We start from the raw sequence: 20,054 nt of genomic DNA on the forward strand, positions 1-20,054 counted from the left end.
GGTCTATTTTTACGTTTTTACCTCTTCTATATTATTAGATTACAAATTTATTAGAGGCGACGCTTATACCTTATACAGCTTAGTATTGGTCCCAGTATTTAAACAGATATCTAACAAGTGTGTATTAAATGAATGGGGGAATAAGGCACTACATAATAATTCCGCCCTGTTCTCAGGAAGAATCGCCATGTAGGCTACAGGTAATTAGGTTTCAGAATACAGCTAGTCACATTTAAATGCAGCTATCAACACAACCAAGCCACAGAGGAAGGGTGCTAAACAGTGATTTCATCCACATTTACAGAATCTGATTTACAGAAAGATACATACCTCAAACATATGCTTGGCATCTCTGCACTTCACTGCAGTCTGAGCGAACGGGCGGGCCCCTTAACTATTGACCAGCTTTGTCTGCCATTGCAAATGCAGGGTCTGCCTCCTCCGGCTTTGTGCTGTCCTGAAGTGTTAGGTTCTGTCGGGCCCACACACAGTTTGGCACTAATTGCACATCCTTAGCTACAACTAACTCTATTGCTTCTGTACTCCTGCAATGTGACTATAATCCCCCTTCATTTTCTCCCACCTAAAGTTTTACCTTCTCCACCTTCTGCATTCTTTATGTTCTTGTTTTTTATATGCAGTCTAAGAATTATTTCATATATCCTGTCATTGCACACTGTATTACTTTATAGCATATATTCTCTTGATTTAGGGATGTGTATTCAGTTGATATAAATATTTATGGTTTCTGTAAACAGACTATAGGCTCCACCAATAGAAATCTTGTCTGTCTTATTCTTCATTGAATCCCCAGGGCCCAACAGAAGTGCTGGAATACCATGAGGGTTCAATAAATATTTGGCAAATGAATGAATACACAATTCTGGTACCTTGTGAATTACTATGGATTTTAAATTTTTGAACCAGGAAAATAAGTTATTTTATAAGACAAAGGCAATGACTGACTTTATAATAAGTGGACAGATCATCAGGATTTTTTTTTTAAATATTAGCTTCAGTCACATGGCCTTCTAAAGTAAATGGGAAAAAACACACTTAAACCTGTTATTTGCCTGTGGCGTTTATCAGTTACTGTATTCATTCATCAAATTATTTTATGTTTCTAGCTGTCTGAGAAACAGTAAGTTTAGAAGCAGAAATGAAATGAAGAAAATTAGCAAAAGGGAAAGGTGTATGTGCACATGCACAGAACCCAGGAAGCGGAAGTGTGCCACACGTACCCTAACTCTTAATGGTGTACGTGGAGTGAGCCATGCGTAGTGACCCACAGTACTTGTGGCTAGCCCACAGCCAATAAGTGTTGAGCATGGTGATCAGGTACCTAGCATTTCCTTTCTGAGGTTGAATTACATGGGTTATTTCCACTATCTTGTTCCTGAGGACGTGAATTACCTATCGTCCTTTATTCAATCTTGTGGGAAGAAAATACATGGCAGGTGTGTATGTTTAGACCTTGGATAAAAGAAAGAAAGTTTGGCCAGTCTCCTTTTTAGAGGTCAACTCCTAGCAGTCTGTGGTTCCCCAAGTAACTTGACCTTGTTCTACCACTTGCAGAGTTAAGCCTTTCTTCACATCTCCTTGAACCATGACTCACCTTGCTGCCCACTATTCACATTTGTATCCACCCTTTTTACCTCGTGTTCAAGAGTGATAAAAATCTCCCTGCTGCATTGTGTGCGATATGTGTTAGTTGCTTTGTGGAGAATTTTACACATGCGATGTGATTCAATTTTCCCAACAATCTCATGTGGCGCTTTATTTTTCAGATAAAGGGGCTTCATCTTACTGACGAAGGAACTGAAACTCCAATCGAGTGCCTTAATATTTAGCACTCAAATCCTTTTTGCCTTCAAAGCTCAAATGCTTAATTATGTTACCTTTTTTCTGCCAAGTTTTTATTTAAAGTTCAGTTAGTTAACATACAGCATAATATTAGCTCCAGGTGTAGAATTTAGTGATTCATCGCTTGTATATGCAGCAAGACCAGGTGCTCATCACAGGCGCCCGCCTTACTACCCACCACCCATCTGACCCATCTCCCCACCCACCACTCCTCCAGTGACCCCCAATTTGTTCTCTGTAGTTGAGAGTTTGTTTCGGGTTTGCCTCTCTTTTTCTACCCACTATATTCATTTGTTTTGTTTCTTAAATCTCATATGTGAATGAAATCGTATGGTATTTTCTTTCTATGACTTATTTCACTTAGCATAAAACTCTCTAGCTCCATCCAGTCTTTGCAAACGGCAAGATTTCATTCTTTTTGATGGCTGAGTAATTTTCCAGTGCGCGCACGCGCACGTGTGTGTGTATGTGTGCGCGCGCGTGTGTGTACCACTTCTTCTTTAGCCATTCATCAGTTGATGGACATTTGGGCTGTTTCCATACTTTGGCTATTATCAATAGCACCGCTATAAACATTGGGGTGCATGCATCCCTCCCAATCAGTATTTTTGTATCCTTTGGGTAAATACCTCTTAGTGAAATCACTGGATTATAGGGTTGTTCAACTTCTAACTTTTTGAGGAAACTCCAGACTATTTTCCAGAGCAGATGCCTCAGTTTGTACTCCCACCAGCAGTGTAAAAGGGTGCCCTGTTGCTGCATCCTTGCCAACATCTGTTGTTTCCTGTGTTGTTCATTTTAGCCATTTTAACTGGTGTGGGGGTTTCTTAAGCAGGCTCCATGGCTCAGTGCAGAGCCCAATGTGGGACTCGATCACACAATCCTGTGATCACGAGCTGAGCTGAAATCAAGGGTCGGAGGTTCAACTGACTGAGCCACCTGCGTGCCCTCCCCCCCATTACATTATCTTTAAATACTGATTTGCAACAGGAAAAAAAACCTTTTCTATTTCTCCCAACTTATTCCATCAGCCTACAATCACTTATTAAGTATCTTGAAAGGACAAGGCACTTGATAACTGTACATGACCATATTAACTGTCCCATTGTTGGTTAATCTAATAGGGAAATTTTGTTCATTCAACAAACATGTAATGAGCACCTGCTAGGTGTTAGTTCCAATGGACACACATATGAGTATGAAATGATCTCTGGCCCTAAATAGCTCTCAGATCACATTAAAGATAAAATCTCATAAACCTATTTTATGAAATAAAGAAATTAATATAGGTAAAGGCTGCCCTCTAGTGGACATCTGTGAAAAATATGACAATGCCACCGTTTTGATTTCTTTTCCCTCAAGAAAACTGTAGAACTTGGTTCTCTCAGAAGTAAAAATGCTTTGCCTCATCCTAAAATTCCCCAACCTCTCCATGGAACTAGCAACTGATAGCATTATGGATGGTGAATGAAGTTCTGTGGGTAACATTCTATCTTGAATTTATTATTGATTCAAACAAGTGCCAAGAGATGTAGTAAAATGCTGGATCTCCTTATAATCAATAAGTAAGGAACATTTTTTAAGTTCCCTTTATGTTTTATGTAAATACTCATATAAATTACCTTATAAAACAGCCCCAAATTGGTAACTCAGAGGTGGATTTAGCGTACAGAAATGTTTCATTTGGCCCAATGGACTTATCGACTTTTAAAAATTCTGAGATTTCACAACAAACTATAAATTTCTGATGTCTTTTTTTTTTTTTTAAAGAGAGTTGGCCACAGTAGACCGCATTTGCAAATGAAAATGACAATTAGCTGGCGGGATTAGAAAATGATCCTGAGATTTACTTGTTGAAGGTTGAGCTCAGAAACATTTGCCAAGCAACATTTTTTTCTTTACCCTAAAAAAATGAAAACTCTCCCTGCTTCTCCCCCCAAGAGACCATATCATATTCGCTCCAGTACGTCCAGCAAGGAAATCGCACACATGTTCGAGACGGCTATTGTGACTTACCCTTCGGCCTGGTCGCAGGAAATGGTGTCACTACTTAAGAAGGTAAGCTGGAGGACGGCATGACCAAATCAAGTGATAAAAAGGTATACTTTCTGGTTTGAGGTAAGAAGTTAGTTTACAGTACGGGAGGCAGGCATGCCGATGTACATTCTAGAGCACAGGAGTCAAAGGTATGACTGACTCAATAAAACAATCTATTTTCACTCACCACACTGCGAAAACCAAAACCAACTTATACCTCATCCTGTGCATGCATTTTCACATCATGTATTAGCTACACTATTTGTTTATACGGTGAGGGAAGGGGAATTTGGCCTTGTTTCCCTCCGTCCTGCACTTGAAACCTTTTAGAAGGAATGTGTATGACTTTTTGCCCCACTTTGACCTTCACGATGATCTTGATGTTTGTATTCTCTTGGCAGCTACTTGAGCTGAATCCGGACCAACGGTTTTCTCACTTGTCCGACGTTCAGAACTTCCCATACATGAATGACGTGAACTGGGATGCAGTTTTGCAGAAGAGGCTTATTCCAGGTTTTATTCCTAATGTAAGTCAGTCCTAACAAACTTATCATAACGCTCACACAGCTACATACACGGGCTCATTGGATAACCTCTCCAGTGTTCGAGGACACCTGCATTCCTGTCTTACAGATGAGAACACTGGGTATGGGGTCACCGAAGTGCACGTGGCTGGCAAGTGGCCAAGTGCGGTTCTAATCCAGGTCTGTCTGTGTCTGGAGCTCCAGCTCCTAAACATTTTTTATGGTGTGTTTCTAATGGATGGAAGTTCTGGTCCTCCAAATAGTCATTCCCAGGAATCTTCTCATTGAGGAAAGAGTGTTGTCTCTGACTTCAAAGATGTAGAAATTTGTATCATGGAGTTCTGTAAGTCACAGCATTGAAAATGTTGGGGTTATTTTACCATTCACCCCTCTTCTTTCGGTGGTTCTCTGCCACAAAGCTATACTAGTAAGGACTAGCAGCCAAAGGGAAATCATTCCCACTGGGTGACTCCCTGGCCGAGGGACATCTGTGACCTTCTGCAGGCTGCTGGTAAAGCTGAAGTCCAGAACCTTCGGCCACAGGGCCCAGTCTAATTCCACACATCTGGTATCAGGTAGATCAGCAGAACAATGAACTACTAAAGGGGACAGCTGAGGCAGTTCAGGGTTTCCTGTTCATCCCAAGGGAGGTGCATGCTGTGGGCTTGTAGGGGTGAGATCTTTTGTGTGCAAATAGGAGACGCATGGATGGGTGGGCACCACAAGTGGGCAGTGTGGTGGAATTCTGGGGTGAGGAGTTGCTACCTCATGGAGCAACCAGAAGTAAGGTCGAGGTCTTACTCGGTCACGTTGCAGAATCTGGCAGGGGCAGGTGTACCTGGGCTGATGGAAGCATGACACCGTGAAGATCTAGACCCATCTCCGGCTGCTTCCGCTCTTCCTCCCCCACACCACAGCGCGGCAGTGAGCCATCGATCTGCCTCAGGAGAGGTTCTATGTAAGATTCTCCGACTTTACTGTCAATCTGAATCATCAGGGGAGGTTGTTAACAATGTGCTTTCCTCAGCCTCCTGTTCTGGAACACTGACTCTGGAGGTCTGACTGAGGAAATGGGAGGCTGGGCAAACAACTCAGGTGATGCTGATGCGTGATTGTTAGAACATACTTTGAGAAACATAATTTACAAATTCAAACTTTTCGAAATTAACTATACTTTGATCTCCTTTCTCACTCACTGAGAGTGAGACCTCATGGGGAGTTTTGAAAATACACAAATATAAAATCAAAGAGTATGAAAAACAATGCTGGCAATAATACATCGTCTGAGACCGAGTAGGAATCCCAGCTCCTTATTCTTGGACGGCTCCATCGAAGCTCGGTGTCATTCCTGCCATCTGTTCTGGGGTGTTTGTAGAATGAGACGGAATCGATGGGCTGAGCCAGCTCGTCTTTCTTGCAGAAAGGCAGGCTGAATTGTGACCCTACCTTTGAACTTGAAGAAATGATTTTGGAGTCCAAACCTCTTCACAAGAAGAAGAAACGTCTGGCAAAGAAGGAGAAGGAGATGAGGAAATGTGACTCTTCTCAGGTAAGCAGGCCCCCGCCGACTCAGGGCCGTGGGACTCTTCCCGATGGCCATGGTTTGTGAGGGAGCTCCTGGTGGGACGTCCCCTCAACACCCCCTGTTGCTGCTTTGTGAATGCACAGAGTCACTGAACAGCCACACTTCTGAACCGGCAGGCTGGGGCGGCTGGGAGGACCCTAGCCAAGCACCAACAGTCCACTGCAGACTCTCTAGCTCTGCCATCACCTGCATTCAGTTAGTGACCTCTGCAAACCCTCATTTCAAATTTTACGATTTCCTGGGGGAGACTCCAATTGGCCAAGCCTCGGTCAGGTGACTCCTCCTAAAATGACAGGCAAGGGGCTGGTTCTAAAGTACACACGTGGCTGTTTGGGCCCCCACCCCAACCTTAGGGATGGTGCATGTTCTTTGCCACAAGCAAAATTTTATGATTATCAGGCCAAGCAGAAACAAAGAGTGTCTTTTCACAGAAAAAATGGAATTCTTATATATGCTATGGCCCTTGCAGGGACTCAGGATTGTGAGACTCAGCATGTAGTTCTGTGTATTATAATGATGGTAAAGTAATAAACATTCACTTTGCATCTGATGGTCATCTGTCTATCCGTACACCCATCCATTCATCCACCTGCCAACCTGCCACTCAACTAATGGTCATCCATCCATTCATTTAGGCTGCTTTTATTGAGTATATATTATCTGCCAGGTCCATTGCACTGAAGATGATATGAAACAGAATTCCAGCATTCAGTGGCATCCCTATCCTTGAAGGTAGCTCTGCAAACAAATATTCTCAATGTCCTTAATTTCTCCAGTCCTCTGGAGCCACGATATCCTCTAACAGTCAATCTACAAAGTCTGCATCCTTTTTGTTCACAGAATGGGCCTCTTGCCAGATGCCCATGTTTAAATAGTCTCTGCCCCCCGCCAGGGAACACTCACTTGTATCCCAGACCCATCGTATTTATTTCTTCTCACTTCACCCACCTTCCTCCTAATGATCTGTTCTTCACATCATAACCAACGGACTTCTCCAGACATGCTCCTTCCTTTGTAGCTGTAGAGCTTGCCTACACAGGCTCCTCTGTTAACAGGCCCCCAGATGTAGCCAAGACCAAGAGAACATATCTATTATAAGTGTTCTAAAGTTTGAGTGATGACAGCAATTTGTGAGTAACTTTTGACGGTGCCTCCCACGTTCTACCTGGTACGTCTACCTTTCGCATCCATCCTTGTGCCTTGTCCTTCTTGTCCTCACTCAAGACCCTCTAACCACTATCGGTATCTGACCCTCAATAACTACTGGTTATATTGATTCCTAAGTTTTTATTCTTTTGGATACTAAGGGGATTGAATGATTCATTTCCTTTTTGGATTGTTCATTACTGGTGTAGAGAAACACGACCAATTGTTCTGTGTTGATTTGTAGACTGCAACTTTGCTGAGCTCAGCTATCAGCTCTACGGTTTCCTTGTGGATATTATGGGATTTGCTCTATCTAAGACCATGCCATCTGGAAGTAAGGACAGCTTTACTTCTACCTTGGCAGTTTGGATGCGATTTTTCCTTTTCTTTCCCTAAGTGGTCTGGCTAGAAATTCCGGTACATTATTGAATACTAACAGTAAAAGCAGGCATCTTTGTCTTTCTTCTAATCTTAGTGGGAAATACTTTCATCTTTTACCATTGAGTATTGTGTTAGCTGTGAGTTTTTCATAAATGCCATTTAGCTTGTTGAAGAAGTACACGTCTATTCCTAGTTTTTTAATGGTTTTGTCCTGAAGAGCTTTGGATTTTGTCAAATGCCTTTTCTGGGTCAAATATGATCATCTTGTGCATTTTTCTTTTCTTAGTTCTATTAATGTGATGTGTTATGTTGACTGGTTTTCTTATGGTGTGCCATTCTCACACTCCTGGGATAAATTCTACTTGCTCATTGTGTATTATTTTTCAATATGCTATTGGACTTGGCTTGCTAGTACATTATTGAAGATTCTCGCATCTCTATTCATAATAAAAATTTTCCTATAATTTTCTTTACTTTTGATGTTTTTAGCTGTTTTGGTATTGGGGTAAAGCTGGGATCAAAGAATGAATTAGTGTTCCTTACTCTTCTGTTTTCAGAAGAGTTTGAGAAAGATTGGTGCTATTTCTTCTTTAAATGTTTGGTAGAATTTACTGATGAAGTCATCAGGTCCTGAGCTTTTCTTTGTCAGAATGTTTTTATTCCAGTTTCTTACTTGTGGATTATTCTTTACTTGTTATAGGTCTGTTGAGATTTTTAAAAAATTTTTAACGTTTTCATTGATTATTGAGAGACAGAGAGAGACAGAGCATAAGCATGGGAGGGGCAGAGAGAAGGAGAGACAGAATCTGAAGCAGGCTCCAGTCTCTGAGCTGTCAGCACAGAGCCCAATGCACAGCCCGAACTCACAAACTGCAAGATCATTACCAGAGCTGAAGTTGGATGCCCAACTGACTGAGCTACCCAGGTGCCCCTGTTGAGTTTTTTTTTTTTCCTTCTGAAGTCAAGGTAGGTAATTTGTGTTTTTCTAGAACTGAGTCATTTGCACCTTTTCTCTCTTTTGTTTTTATATATGGCTAAACATTTGCCAATCTTGTTAATATTTTCAAAAAACCAGCTTTGGTGCCATTATGTCTATTCTCTATTTCATTTATCTTTGCTTTAATCTTTATTATTTCATTCTGCTAGATTTGGATTTAGTCTGCTTTTCTTTTTCTAATTCATTGAAGTATGAAGTTAGGTTATTGATGTGGGATAGTTCTTCTTTATAAAAAAATTTTTTTTATGTTTTTTAAAATTTATTTTTGAGAGAGAGAGACAGCACGAGCAGGGGAAGGTCAGAGAGAGAGGGAGGCACAGAATCTGAAGACAGGCTCCAGGCTCCAAGCTAGCGGTCAGCACAGAGCCCGACGCGGGGCTCGAACCCATGAACCATGAGATCATGACCTGAGCCAAAGCTGGATGCTCAACTGACTGAGCCACCCAGGCGCCCCAGTTCTTCTTTTCTAATGTAGACATTTACAACTATAAAACACCCTCTAAGCACTGCCTTCAATGCATTCCCTAAGTTTTAGTATGTTGGGTTTCTTACTTGTTTCTTTTTATTTATCTTGGAGTATTTTCTAGTTTTTGTGATTTTTTTGGGACACAATGGTTATTTAAGATTGTGTTGCTTAATTTCCGCTTATTTGTGAATTTGCCAGTTTTCCTCCTGTCGTTGATTTCTAGCTTCATTTTGTTGTGGTCAGAGAAGATAATTTATAGGATTTTAAGCTTTTAAAATTTATTGACAATGTTTTGTGGCCTAACATATGTTTTCCTCCCATGATTTCGTTTACCTCTTTAAGCATAGTTAAGATAGTTGTTTTAGGGGCGCCTGATGGAGCCGCTTGGGATTCTCTCTCTCTCTCTCTCTGCCCCTCCCCTGCTCTCTCTCTCTGTCTCTCTCTCCAAATATATAAACAAACATAAAAAAAGATAGTTGTTTTAAAGTCTCTGTCTAGTAAATCCATTGTTTGGGCTGCCTCAGGGATGATTTCTGTTAGTTAATTGTGATCCTCTGAATTGGCCATACTGTGCTGTTTCTTTGTATGCCTTGCGGTTTTGTTGTTGAAAACTTGACATTTGAATATTACAACGCAGTAACTCCAGAAATCATATTCTCACCTTCCACAGGGCTTACTGTTTTATGATTGTTGAAGGCTGTACTTGTCCTTTTTAAAGTAACTTTTACAAACTCCTTTTGCAAACACTGTATTCTTTGTCACGTGTCATCGCTGCACTTCCTGTTCTGTCAGCTTGTGTGTAGCTAACATTTTGACAGAGATTCCCTTGAACACCAGGAACATTTTTTAAGTTGCCTTTTTTCTTGATTTAGTGTTTCCTTGGTTAGAAAATCTTTGACTGCTCTCCAGAATTCTGACAAAGTTAGTTCTGACAGTTTCTGCTTGTTTTTGATATTTCTGTTGATGGGCGTTTGGAGCTGCCTCCAAACGTTTTTTGTTTTAGTTCCTCCTAATCTTGGACTCTAGGTTTAAAAATAAAAATTATTTTGCTTCAAAAGAAAGGTTAGTATTCTCCCAAAGAAGAATCAGGAAGAACGTGAATCTCAAAAGAGCACTCTCTCTCTACTCTCTGACAAGTTTTTAAAAATATGAGATCAGTCTTAGCAGTTCATTACAATGTTACCATGTTCATTTGTTCATTCATTCACGGATTCATTCACTCAATACCTGATTATAAAGTGCTGCTATGTCTCTGTCTTGCCAGTCGTTGTGACTCTTAGATGTACCAAGTGCTCTGGGAATTATCTACTGGCCCTGAATGAGGGTCCAGGACAGGCTTTCCAGAAGAGGAAACATTTGATCTGGTTCTTCTAGGTTGAATAGAGGTAGCCACGCAGAAAACAAAGGATGAGGGCATTTCAGGACTGGTATATCCTGAAAGTATAGATTTGCCTTCGTTATTTTAAAAGAAATGCAATGACAGATGGTTGCCAATGGTAGGAAATCCCCGTGCTGTGTTCAAGAGGCCTGTGCCTTCGCTCCCTCACTGCAACTTCAATCTCATTCAGAGACACACCCCAAGGCATCCTGTTCCTTGAGTCCAATCTAACAAGAGTGTCCACCACAGCAACCTGAATGTTAACCGTGTCCTGCTGAGCCTCCATTTCTGTCCCACTGGAGTTCAAACTCACCATGCTGCTCTAGGGGCTGGTCCATCCCTGCTTAGGGACCATATTAGAAAGGACTCAGGTACTGAGAAGAAAATTCTACTCAAGCCACAAGCCTGGAAAAGAGGTCAGGAATGTGATCTTTTTAGTGATAATTCATGGTCTCCTACTTCTCCCTCAATCTTTAAATCCTGCTTCCCAGTTGGGAAAAAGATTCACAACGAAACCATTGGCTCATCTTTTTCTTCTCCTCATTCCATCTGCATTCTTATTTGCATTTCATCAATATGGAAATCTTTAACATAGTTTTTAGCCCAATTCATTTTATTAATGGAGCTGTCATTTCCATTTAAAGATGTACTTTAAATATCCTGCAAACCTGTTAATGTTGTTTTATCTGGTCAGTTTGTTTTAGTTCAATTATTTTAACAGATGCTAGGGGAAGAGAGAGAGATAATTTTCTCTCTGGATATATATATATCCTAAAAAGCTTTATTAAGGGGAAGAGCCCTACATTGCCTATTTTGTGTATAGGAAAATAAAACTTACTGTAATATTTTTTACATATTTGATTTTATATGTATTTTATATTTATACAATAATGTAGAGTATTTGATATATAAATACACAAATGTAAATAAATAACTGCATAAATATAAATACATATTTATGTATATGCCCACAAAAATAGGTATAACTCTGGTAGAGTTGTTTTGCTTTTGTTTCTTTAACTTTTTCATATGGGAAAAGAGGTGAGGCCTCCTTAGAGGCCTTCTGAGCCTGTAAAGGTAATCGATGCAGATATTTCTATCTTAGGAGAAAGTGATATAAGTGTAAATACTACTGCCAGGCCAACATGTTATTCAGTAAGAGATCCACCTAGCATCACAGATATGCTAGAGGGTAGGATTTATTTTCACAGGGCTTACTACCAACCTCTTAAGTCCAAAAATCTTACAAGAGACTTTTTTAGAAATATCTGCTAGAATCTGTTTTTTGTGTTGTTTCTGTTTGTTTTTGTTTTGTCTTAATGATGGAGACCTCTTCTCTGTGGCTGTAAGGAAGAGGGAACATTTTCTTCTTTTGTAGACTTCTTTCACAGACTGTTAGGAGGTTCTGTGTGTTTCTAGACTAAGAAATAGAATTGCATTCATGAGGACTGAGCAGAAAAGAGGCAGCCTTGAAATGTTCTAAGTTTATAATAAGGATAGGAAGGGGTAGAATGATCTTGTTAGAAGATGGAATGTGGGCTGTGTAACTATCTGCAGTGATGGTTGGACATGTTGAATACTCAGTACTAAGACATCTAGCAGAGTGCCAGAGGTATAGTTGATCTTGAATAGACAGTTTGCAAACTGTGAGAAGGTACACATCCCTTCTTTCCAGTGAGATCTGTCATCTCTGAATACTTCCTGTCATGACCAGGTGAAGCAGTGGGTGTAGTGGTTACTTAGTAAATGGCTGTGTGATCCTTTTAAAGTCATGATTTAGCATAAACTCATGTAGCCTTTGGAAGCACTGATTTCTTTATATAAAAACAAAAGAACAGTAATAGGACACCTTATAGTTGATCTGATGAGGAAGTAAGATAATGGTAGCAAGGCATAATAACCATTGACTAGGATAAGTTGTAGATTTCTGTAAGGTTGAAAGCCTTCGGGGCCCCTGCTAGATCAGTGTTTCTCAACCTTGGCATCACACATACCCCATTTGGGAAAACTTTTTTAGTATATTGGTGTCTGGATCCCACCAAAGACTGGTTCCATTTGAATCCAGGAGTGTGGCCCAGGCATCAGTATTTTAAGAAGTTTTTCAGGTTGAGTTCAAATGTTCTAAGGTTGAGATCCACTGGTATAGAATACAGGATAAGTTTAAATAAAGTAGAGGCATTAAAATTGTCCCTTTCCTCCGGTTTTCTCATTTATAAAATGGAGTTGATTTTGCTCCCCATTTCATAGACTCCTTCTGTGTCAATTAGTGCCTATAACGTGTCTGGCAAAATGATTTGTTATTATTATGTTTTACTTTTCCATTCTACATCCTGACTCCTAATTTCTTTCTTTCCCATGTTCATACTTTTCTTCATGTCAGATGCCTCCACTTCTTAGCTTCCAGAATATTCTCCATTTTATCCCTCTCTGCTCATCAAGAGCTCTAAAGTATAGAAGTATAGTTCTATAAAGTATAGAACCAAAAAGGGAGACATACCATGTAGGTGATCTGCTATTGAGGCAAATGACTTAGGTCCTCTTTTACCATCTTTGGATTTCCACATGCTCCAAACCCTCTGGAGTTTTTTGGTGCCCCCTGTTTGCACACTGGTCTACTTGAAGTTTGTTCTGCTTATCCCTGAGAAGTAAGTTCTAAGAGTTTTAACCAACCTTTCCTTCTCAGTCACTTGAGACACATTCATTCCCCCATTCTGTTCACCTCCCCCTCCTTTCCCTCATTTTCCCTTTTTGGCTACTGTTGTTGAATTATCCATGTTGCTATATGTCTTAAGCTTTTTCACAAAAAGCAGAAAAAAGAGAACATGGTAGATGTGAACACTTCAGGGCCAGGGGTGGGATTCCTGGGGTCTGCACTGCCGTATCACAAACTCCCCTCTGAGTGTCTGTCTTATTACATCTTTAAGTTAAATAGAATTATGTGATAGAGAAAAAAATTCACATGTATTTCTGCATTTTAGCTGATTATAGTCTTGATTTTTAATCTTAAAATATTTTAAAATGTTAATATTTTAAACATTTTTATGTTATATTTTTGTATCATTTCATATGTCCATATATGTATATATTTATATATGTATTTATATGTTATATATAAACATATATACATGTATAAACATATACACAACATTTACATATATTTTATGTATGTTTATATTAATATGTTTTGTTAAATTTTGGTCAACTATACTCAAAGGAAAAAAATCCAACCTTTAGGTAAATTCACCAAGGAAAAAAGAGAAAGGACTGAAATCAATAAAATATAAATGAAAGAGGAGACATTACAGCTAATAGCACAGAAATGCTAAGGAGCATAGTAAACCACTATGAACAACTATACACAACCAAACTGGACAACCTAGAAGAATTTTTTTTTTACTAGGGAAAACTCTTAGTAACATACAACCTGCCAATTATGAATCAGGAAGAAATTAAAGATCTAAAGAGATAATTACTGGCAAGGAAAAGGAATCAGTAATCAAAAATCTCGCACCAAAGAAAAGCCCAGGACACATACTTTCAGGGGCGAATTTTACTAAGCACTTAAAGAAAAATAAACACCAATTCTTCTCAAACTTTTCCAAAAAACCAAAGAGGAGGGGACATCTTGAATCTCATTTTATGATGCTAGCATAACTCTGATACCAAAGCTAGAGAAAAACACTAAAGGAAAAGAAAACTCCAGGGCAATATCCCTGACGAATACAGATGCAAAACTACTCAATAAAATCCTAGCAAACTAAATTCAGCAGTACATTTAAAGGATCATTCACCATAGTCAAGTAGAATGGGACCCATAGATGGTTCAACTTCTGCAAATCAATAAATGTAATGTCACATTGATAGAATTAGAAAAAATCATACCATCTCAAGAGACACAGAAAAAGCATTTGACAAAATTCTACATCTGTTCATGATAAAAACATGACAAATTAGGTATAAAGGTAACATATCTCAACTTAAGACAGCCATATGGGACTAGCCCACAGCTATCATACTAGGTAGTGAGATATTGACAGCTTTTCTAAGATGAGGAGCAAGACATAGGCGCTCACTCTCATCACTTCTATTCAACACAGCACAGAAGTCCTAGCCAGGGCCATCAAGCAACAAAAGGATATAAAAACCATCAAAATTGGAAAGGAAGAAGCAAAATTGCCTATTTGCTGATGACATGATTTTATATAAAGAAAATTATAAAGACTTCACCAAGAAACTGTTAGATCTAATTAATAAATTCAGTAAAATTACAGGATAAAAATGAACATATAGTAACATGTCTATACACTAATAGTGAATTATCTGAAAAAAATCAATCCCATCTACTTTAGCACCAACGAGCAATAGAATACTTAGGAATAAACTTAACCAAGGAGGTGAACAATGTCTACACTGAAAACCACAAGACAGTGATGAAAGAAATTAAAGGCAACACAAATAAATGTTAAGGAATCCTGTGTTCATGGAATGGAAGAATTAGTATTGTTAAATGTCCATACTACACAAAGCCATCTATAGATTCAATGCAGTTGCTATCAAAATTCCGATGGGATTTGTACAGAAGTAGAAAAAGAATCATATCTGTATGGCATCACCAAAGATTCCAAATAGGAATCTTTCTTCTTGAGAAAGAACAAAGCAGTTATACTATAAAGCTATCGTAATCAAAACAGTATGGTACCGACCAATAGACTAGCATCAAGGGCCCAGAAATAAACCCATACAAATACAATTAATACTTGGCAAGGGAGCTAAAAACACTCAACGGAGAGAAAAGACAGTGTCTTCAATAAATGATGCTGGGAAAACTGGACATTCACTTGTAAAAAATGAAACTAGACCCCTCGATCTTACAAAAATCAACTCCCCGAAATTAACTCAAGACTTAAATGACTTAAAGACTTAAATGTAAGACCAGAAACGCTAAAACTCCTAGAATAAAAAGTAGGGAAAAAGCCACTTGACATGGACCTTGACAATGATTTTTTGGCTATAACACCTTAAGCATTTGCAACAAAACAGAGAATCAGTCAGTAAGACTACATCAAACTAAAAGGTCTCTGCACAACAAAAGAAGTACTATCAACAAAGTAAAAAGACAACTTATGAAATGGGAAAAATATTTGCAAATTGTTTATCTGCTAGGGTATTAATATCCAAAATGTGTAAAACCTATACAACTCAAAAGCAAAAACACCAATAAAACCCCCAAATAATCCATATCAAAAATGGGCAAAGGACCTGAACAGACATTTTTCCAAAGAAGATATATGAAGGCCAATAGGTACACAAAAAGACGCTACCATTACTAAATAACAGGGAAATGCAGATCAAAACCACAGAAAAGTTACCACCACACACCTGTTCCAATAGCCATGATCAAAAAGACAAGAAATACCAAGTTTGGGCAAGGATATTGAGAACAGGGAACTCTTACATGTTGTTGCTGGGTATGTAAATCGGTGCAGCCACTATGGAAAACAGCATGGAGGTTCCTCAAAAAATTAAAAATAGAACTACCATATGATCCAGCAATTCCACTTCTGGGGTATATGCAAAGGAAATAAAAATACTGTGTTGAAGAGATATCTACACCCCTGTGTTCACTGTAGCACTGCTTACAACAGCCAAGACATAGAAACAGCAATGGATGGATGAAGTTGTCTCTCTCTCTCTCTCTCTCTCTCTCTCTCTCTCTCTCTCTCTCTCACACACACACACACACACACACACACACACACACACAGAGGAATATTATTCAGCCTTCAAAAAGAAGGAAATCTTGCCATTTACAACAACATGATGGACCTTGAGGGTGTTATGCTAAGTAAAATAAGTCAAACAGAATGACAAGTACTATGTGATATCAATTATATGTGGAATCCATCCAACCAGTACATTCATAGAGAAAGATCACATCTGGGGTGACCAGAAGCAGGGGGCTGGATGAAGGTGGTCGAAAGGTATAAACTTTCAGTGATAAGAAAAATAAGCACCAGGGGTATAATATACAACATGATGACTGTAGCTAATGTTGCTGTATGAGTTATAGAAAAGTTTAACACAGTAAATCCAAAGAGTTCTCATCACAAGGAAAAACCTTTTCTTCTTTTTTCTTTTTTATCTATATGATGATAGATGTTTCTGAACTTGTTGTGGTAATCATTTCCCAGTACATTAAAACCAAGAAGTTATGCTGTCCACTTTAAACTGATACAAGGATGTCTACCAATTGTATCTCAATAAAATAGGGGTCAAATGAACAACTGTAATAAAGATGTTTCTTAGAATACTATGAATAAGCTATATAATAGATTTGTGTTTATATAAATATACAAAAATTTTTAAATAAAAATCTTGGGGTAAAGATGCTTCTGAGAAGCTATATCAGATTACCTTTGTCCCATAGTTTCATGTCCCCCGTGACTGAAACTAGAAATCCTCAGGGTTAAGAATATCCTATTTTGAAAACAAGAGTAAGTTTCCCGCCCCGCTTCTCTGAAATTTCCTCTCCTTTTTGTTTTCCTCTTCTATCACCTAAACATTTACTCAGGAAAGAAAGTTCTCCAGTACTTGAAGACTTGCCATTTCTTAATTCTTGGATTTTAAAAAAATGAATGAATGAATAAATATTTTTCCTCAGGCAGTATTTTTTTTTATCAGAAGTAATTTGGAAGTATTTTGTTGCAGACTTTTTTAAAACATTTGGTCTGTGTCTGAGTCTCCTGGATCTGATGATCAACACTGTTTTGAGGTTCAATTTTCACATTGTCATGGAAAATTCATCAAGAGATGTTGAAAGCTGGACAGTACAGAGTCCAAGCAAATGTTTTGCATGTCTTTGAGTCACAAAGAAGATTCTGCTGACTGTCCCTGAGATCTAGTCAGTCAACCCCAGTACAGTTGTTGAGGGAATGATTCCACTAGAACTTTGTGTGGAGAGATGTTTCCAGACTATCCATTAAATCCAAGTAGAACCTCCAAACCTTTCGTAAGAGAACCAGGAGATGACTGGAGAGTAGGTAACCAGCTTCATAAACCCTTACCCCCACCTACCACGAAGCCATGGTCCCTTCATGGATAAGTGGCTGAAAGACATCAAGCTCATAAATCACGACCCGTGGCTTCCTTCCTTAGCTCATGGAGGGGAACGGAGTTGACATGTTTTATCCTTTCGCTGTTTCTTCCGTAATTGCTCCGCTATTACGCTGGTTGGAATCTCACGCCTGGCACATACTTTCAGAGAGTTCATTCTGAAGACATACTGGGGTGTGTCAGATTTGAGTCATTCGGGGAACAGACACTAGGTTATTGGCTGTGTGAGGATCCTCATTCATCTGCTAACAGCATCTCTCTTCCCCCACCACACCCCATCTATTCACCTGGAAGATGTGCCTTCTTCAAGAGCATCTTGAGTCTGTCCAGAAGGAGTTCATAATTTTCAACAGAGAAAAGTAAGTACGTAACTCCTGGTGAAACAGCAGCCCAGCCAATGATGGCGTGTTTCAGCCAGATTTTACTTGCAGAGCCTTAACATATTTTTTAAACATTTAAAATTTTTCCTAATACCAAAAATTATGCACATATCCATAATAGAAAATTTGGAAACTTCAGATGCTTTTTTACCCCCTGTATAAGATTTCAAAAAATTGCAATGAATAAATTCGCTTAGCATCAGTTTTCCTTTTAGGGGAAGGACAAAGGAATGACACTTAAACACTTAAAATCAATGACATTTTTAAGAACGTTTCCTTGGTTCACACCTCGTTCTAAATTGATGGTCCAAATTCTGTCATTTCAAAGCTTACATCTTTTCTTTTTCTTTTCAACAATAAGTCCTGTTTCCTTTTTTCTTTTAAGAGTGAAAAGAGACTTTAGCAAAAGACCAGCTAATCTAACCTTGGAACAAACCAAATACCCACAAGAAGAGAATGGCCAGAATAGCACAGCGTGAAATCCTCAACATCTTCTGCTGTGGACGTTTCCTGCCACCTCAGGCCGGAACTTCTGATCTTCATGCCAGGAATTGCTGACAGTAGTTCTCACCTCTCCACACCTCATACACCTCAGAAAATGTGAATGAATGCCTTGGGGAGCAGGCAGCATGATACAGAGTCCCGGGTCTCCTGAGATCAAGTTTCACCACTAATCAACTGTGTGGCATTGAGCAAGTCACTTCACTGCAGTTTGGGTTTAGTCATCTTCTAAATGAGAGGGTGATTCTAGATGAGCGTTGTCCTACCTTTTTACTGCTACCATTCTGTTATTCTACACAGCCTTTATTTTTATCTTAAAAAGAATATTTGGACGTAGATTTATTTTTCCACATTCTAACTACACTGTGACAAGTGGGCAAATGGACACTGGTGGAAGACTGAGCTAGACAATTTCATAGAGAGGTCAGATTCCCCATGTCTGATAGAATAGGCATAAGGAATTCAATGAGGAAGAAATCAATGGGAGCAGATTAGAAGTAACAGATTTGTGAGGGCTTTCTGGTTGTGTTCTGGAGGTCACATACCATTATCAGCTCCTATCAGCTAGCAAGAGCCTACTGGGCATGTCTTTCCCATCGCCCTGTATAGTGATTTGAGCCTGGGCAGTTGAAATTGATGATGATTGGTAAATAGCACCGTGGAAATGGGCAAATGCTTCAAATCAAGGTTTCCCCCACCCTTCCCGGCAAACCTGTTGTGAAGTAGTGATTAGCATACTGCTCACCTTCTTCTAGTAAGTTCCTTGAGAGCTAATTGTCCTCTTAAGATTATTAGAGACCTGTGTCTGGAGAGGAAAATAATATTGGCACACTGACACTGTGTCCACCCCGCAGTGCTGTGAAGCTGTACCTTACACAGGGGTGATAGGCTAAGAATGGAAGGTGAATTTGGAAGATAGTAAAATTTACACTTAAAACCCCTTAAATAACCCACAGCATGGTAGGTATCTACCTTTTCTTAGCAAAGCCCACGGCAATGAGTCTCCAGTAGTGAAACATATCACCATTTTGGGGTGTGTTTTGATTGTGTCTTTTATTTTTTGTCTCATTTTTGGCTACTATCAGATGAACCCAAATGTTGAACCAATCAAAGATGCCTTTATAGATGGAATAACAGAACTATGGGATGCTCCCACATCTGAGAGGTCTAAAATCATGGAAACGGACCGAAGCACAGCTCACTCCAAGAAGGATGGGCAGAATTGCCTCTTTACAAAATTATTGATGTGTCACTCTCTTTCCTTATGTATTTTTTATTTATTTGCCTAACATGAAGTTTAATCCACCTACATGAGATACGCATATGACTCAATTCCTCTCTCCTGATACACGGAAGGTCTCTGCCGAGGACCTAGCTCTGGCAACTGACATGCCGCTGGGTGAAGTCAACAAGTGAACAGGCTTGGTCAGGGGCTGTTTGATGCCTTGGCCACTCAGATCATCTAAGCCTTGTTCTTACTTAGAGAGTAAGGGCCTCGCCAAGATGCCAGGGAAGGCCAGACAGAGAGAGGAGGCAGAAGTAACAGATCTGGCACCTGTCACACCAGACAGCCAGGAGGGAAGTGTCACTCAGGCAATTAAACACGGGTAGGAAGCCAGTGCTGGCTTCTCATCTGGCATTCAGGATTTTCCCCTCACTGAACTAATGTGCCTGGAATTTCTG

The 20,054-nt window shown here is 39.4% G+C and overlaps 1 protein-coding gene across 1 annotated transcript in view; it reads left to right on the forward strand.

Annotated features, from left to right (window-relative positions):
* STK32A (serine/threonine kinase 32A) overlaps positions 1 to 19,544 on the forward strand; it is a 118,813-nt gene extending 99,269 nt beyond the window's left edge. The window contains exons 8-12 of the mRNA XM_029941345.1: positions 3,805 to 3,921; positions 4,302 to 4,427; positions 5,845 to 5,973; positions 17,785 to 17,849; positions 18,256 to 19,544. Of these exons, the coding sequence (XP_029797205.1) occupies positions 3,805 to 3,921; positions 4,302 to 4,427; positions 5,845 to 5,973; positions 17,785 to 17,849; positions 18,256 to 18,349 (531 nt within the window). The 3' untranslated portion in view covers positions 18,350 to 19,544. The remainder of the gene's footprint in view (positions 1 to 3,804; positions 3,922 to 4,301; positions 4,428 to 5,844; positions 5,974 to 17,784; positions 17,850 to 18,255) is intronic.
* The last annotated feature ends 510 nt before the right edge of the window (positions 19,545 to 20,054 follow it).

Source organism: Suricata suricatta, chromosome 6, assembly GCF_006229205.1.
Source record: "Suricata suricatta isolate VVHF042 chromosome 6, meerkat_22Aug2017_6uvM2_HiC, whole genome shotgun sequence".
Taxonomy (NCBI): Eukaryota; Metazoa; Chordata; class Mammalia; order Carnivora; family Herpestidae; genus Suricata; species Suricata suricatta.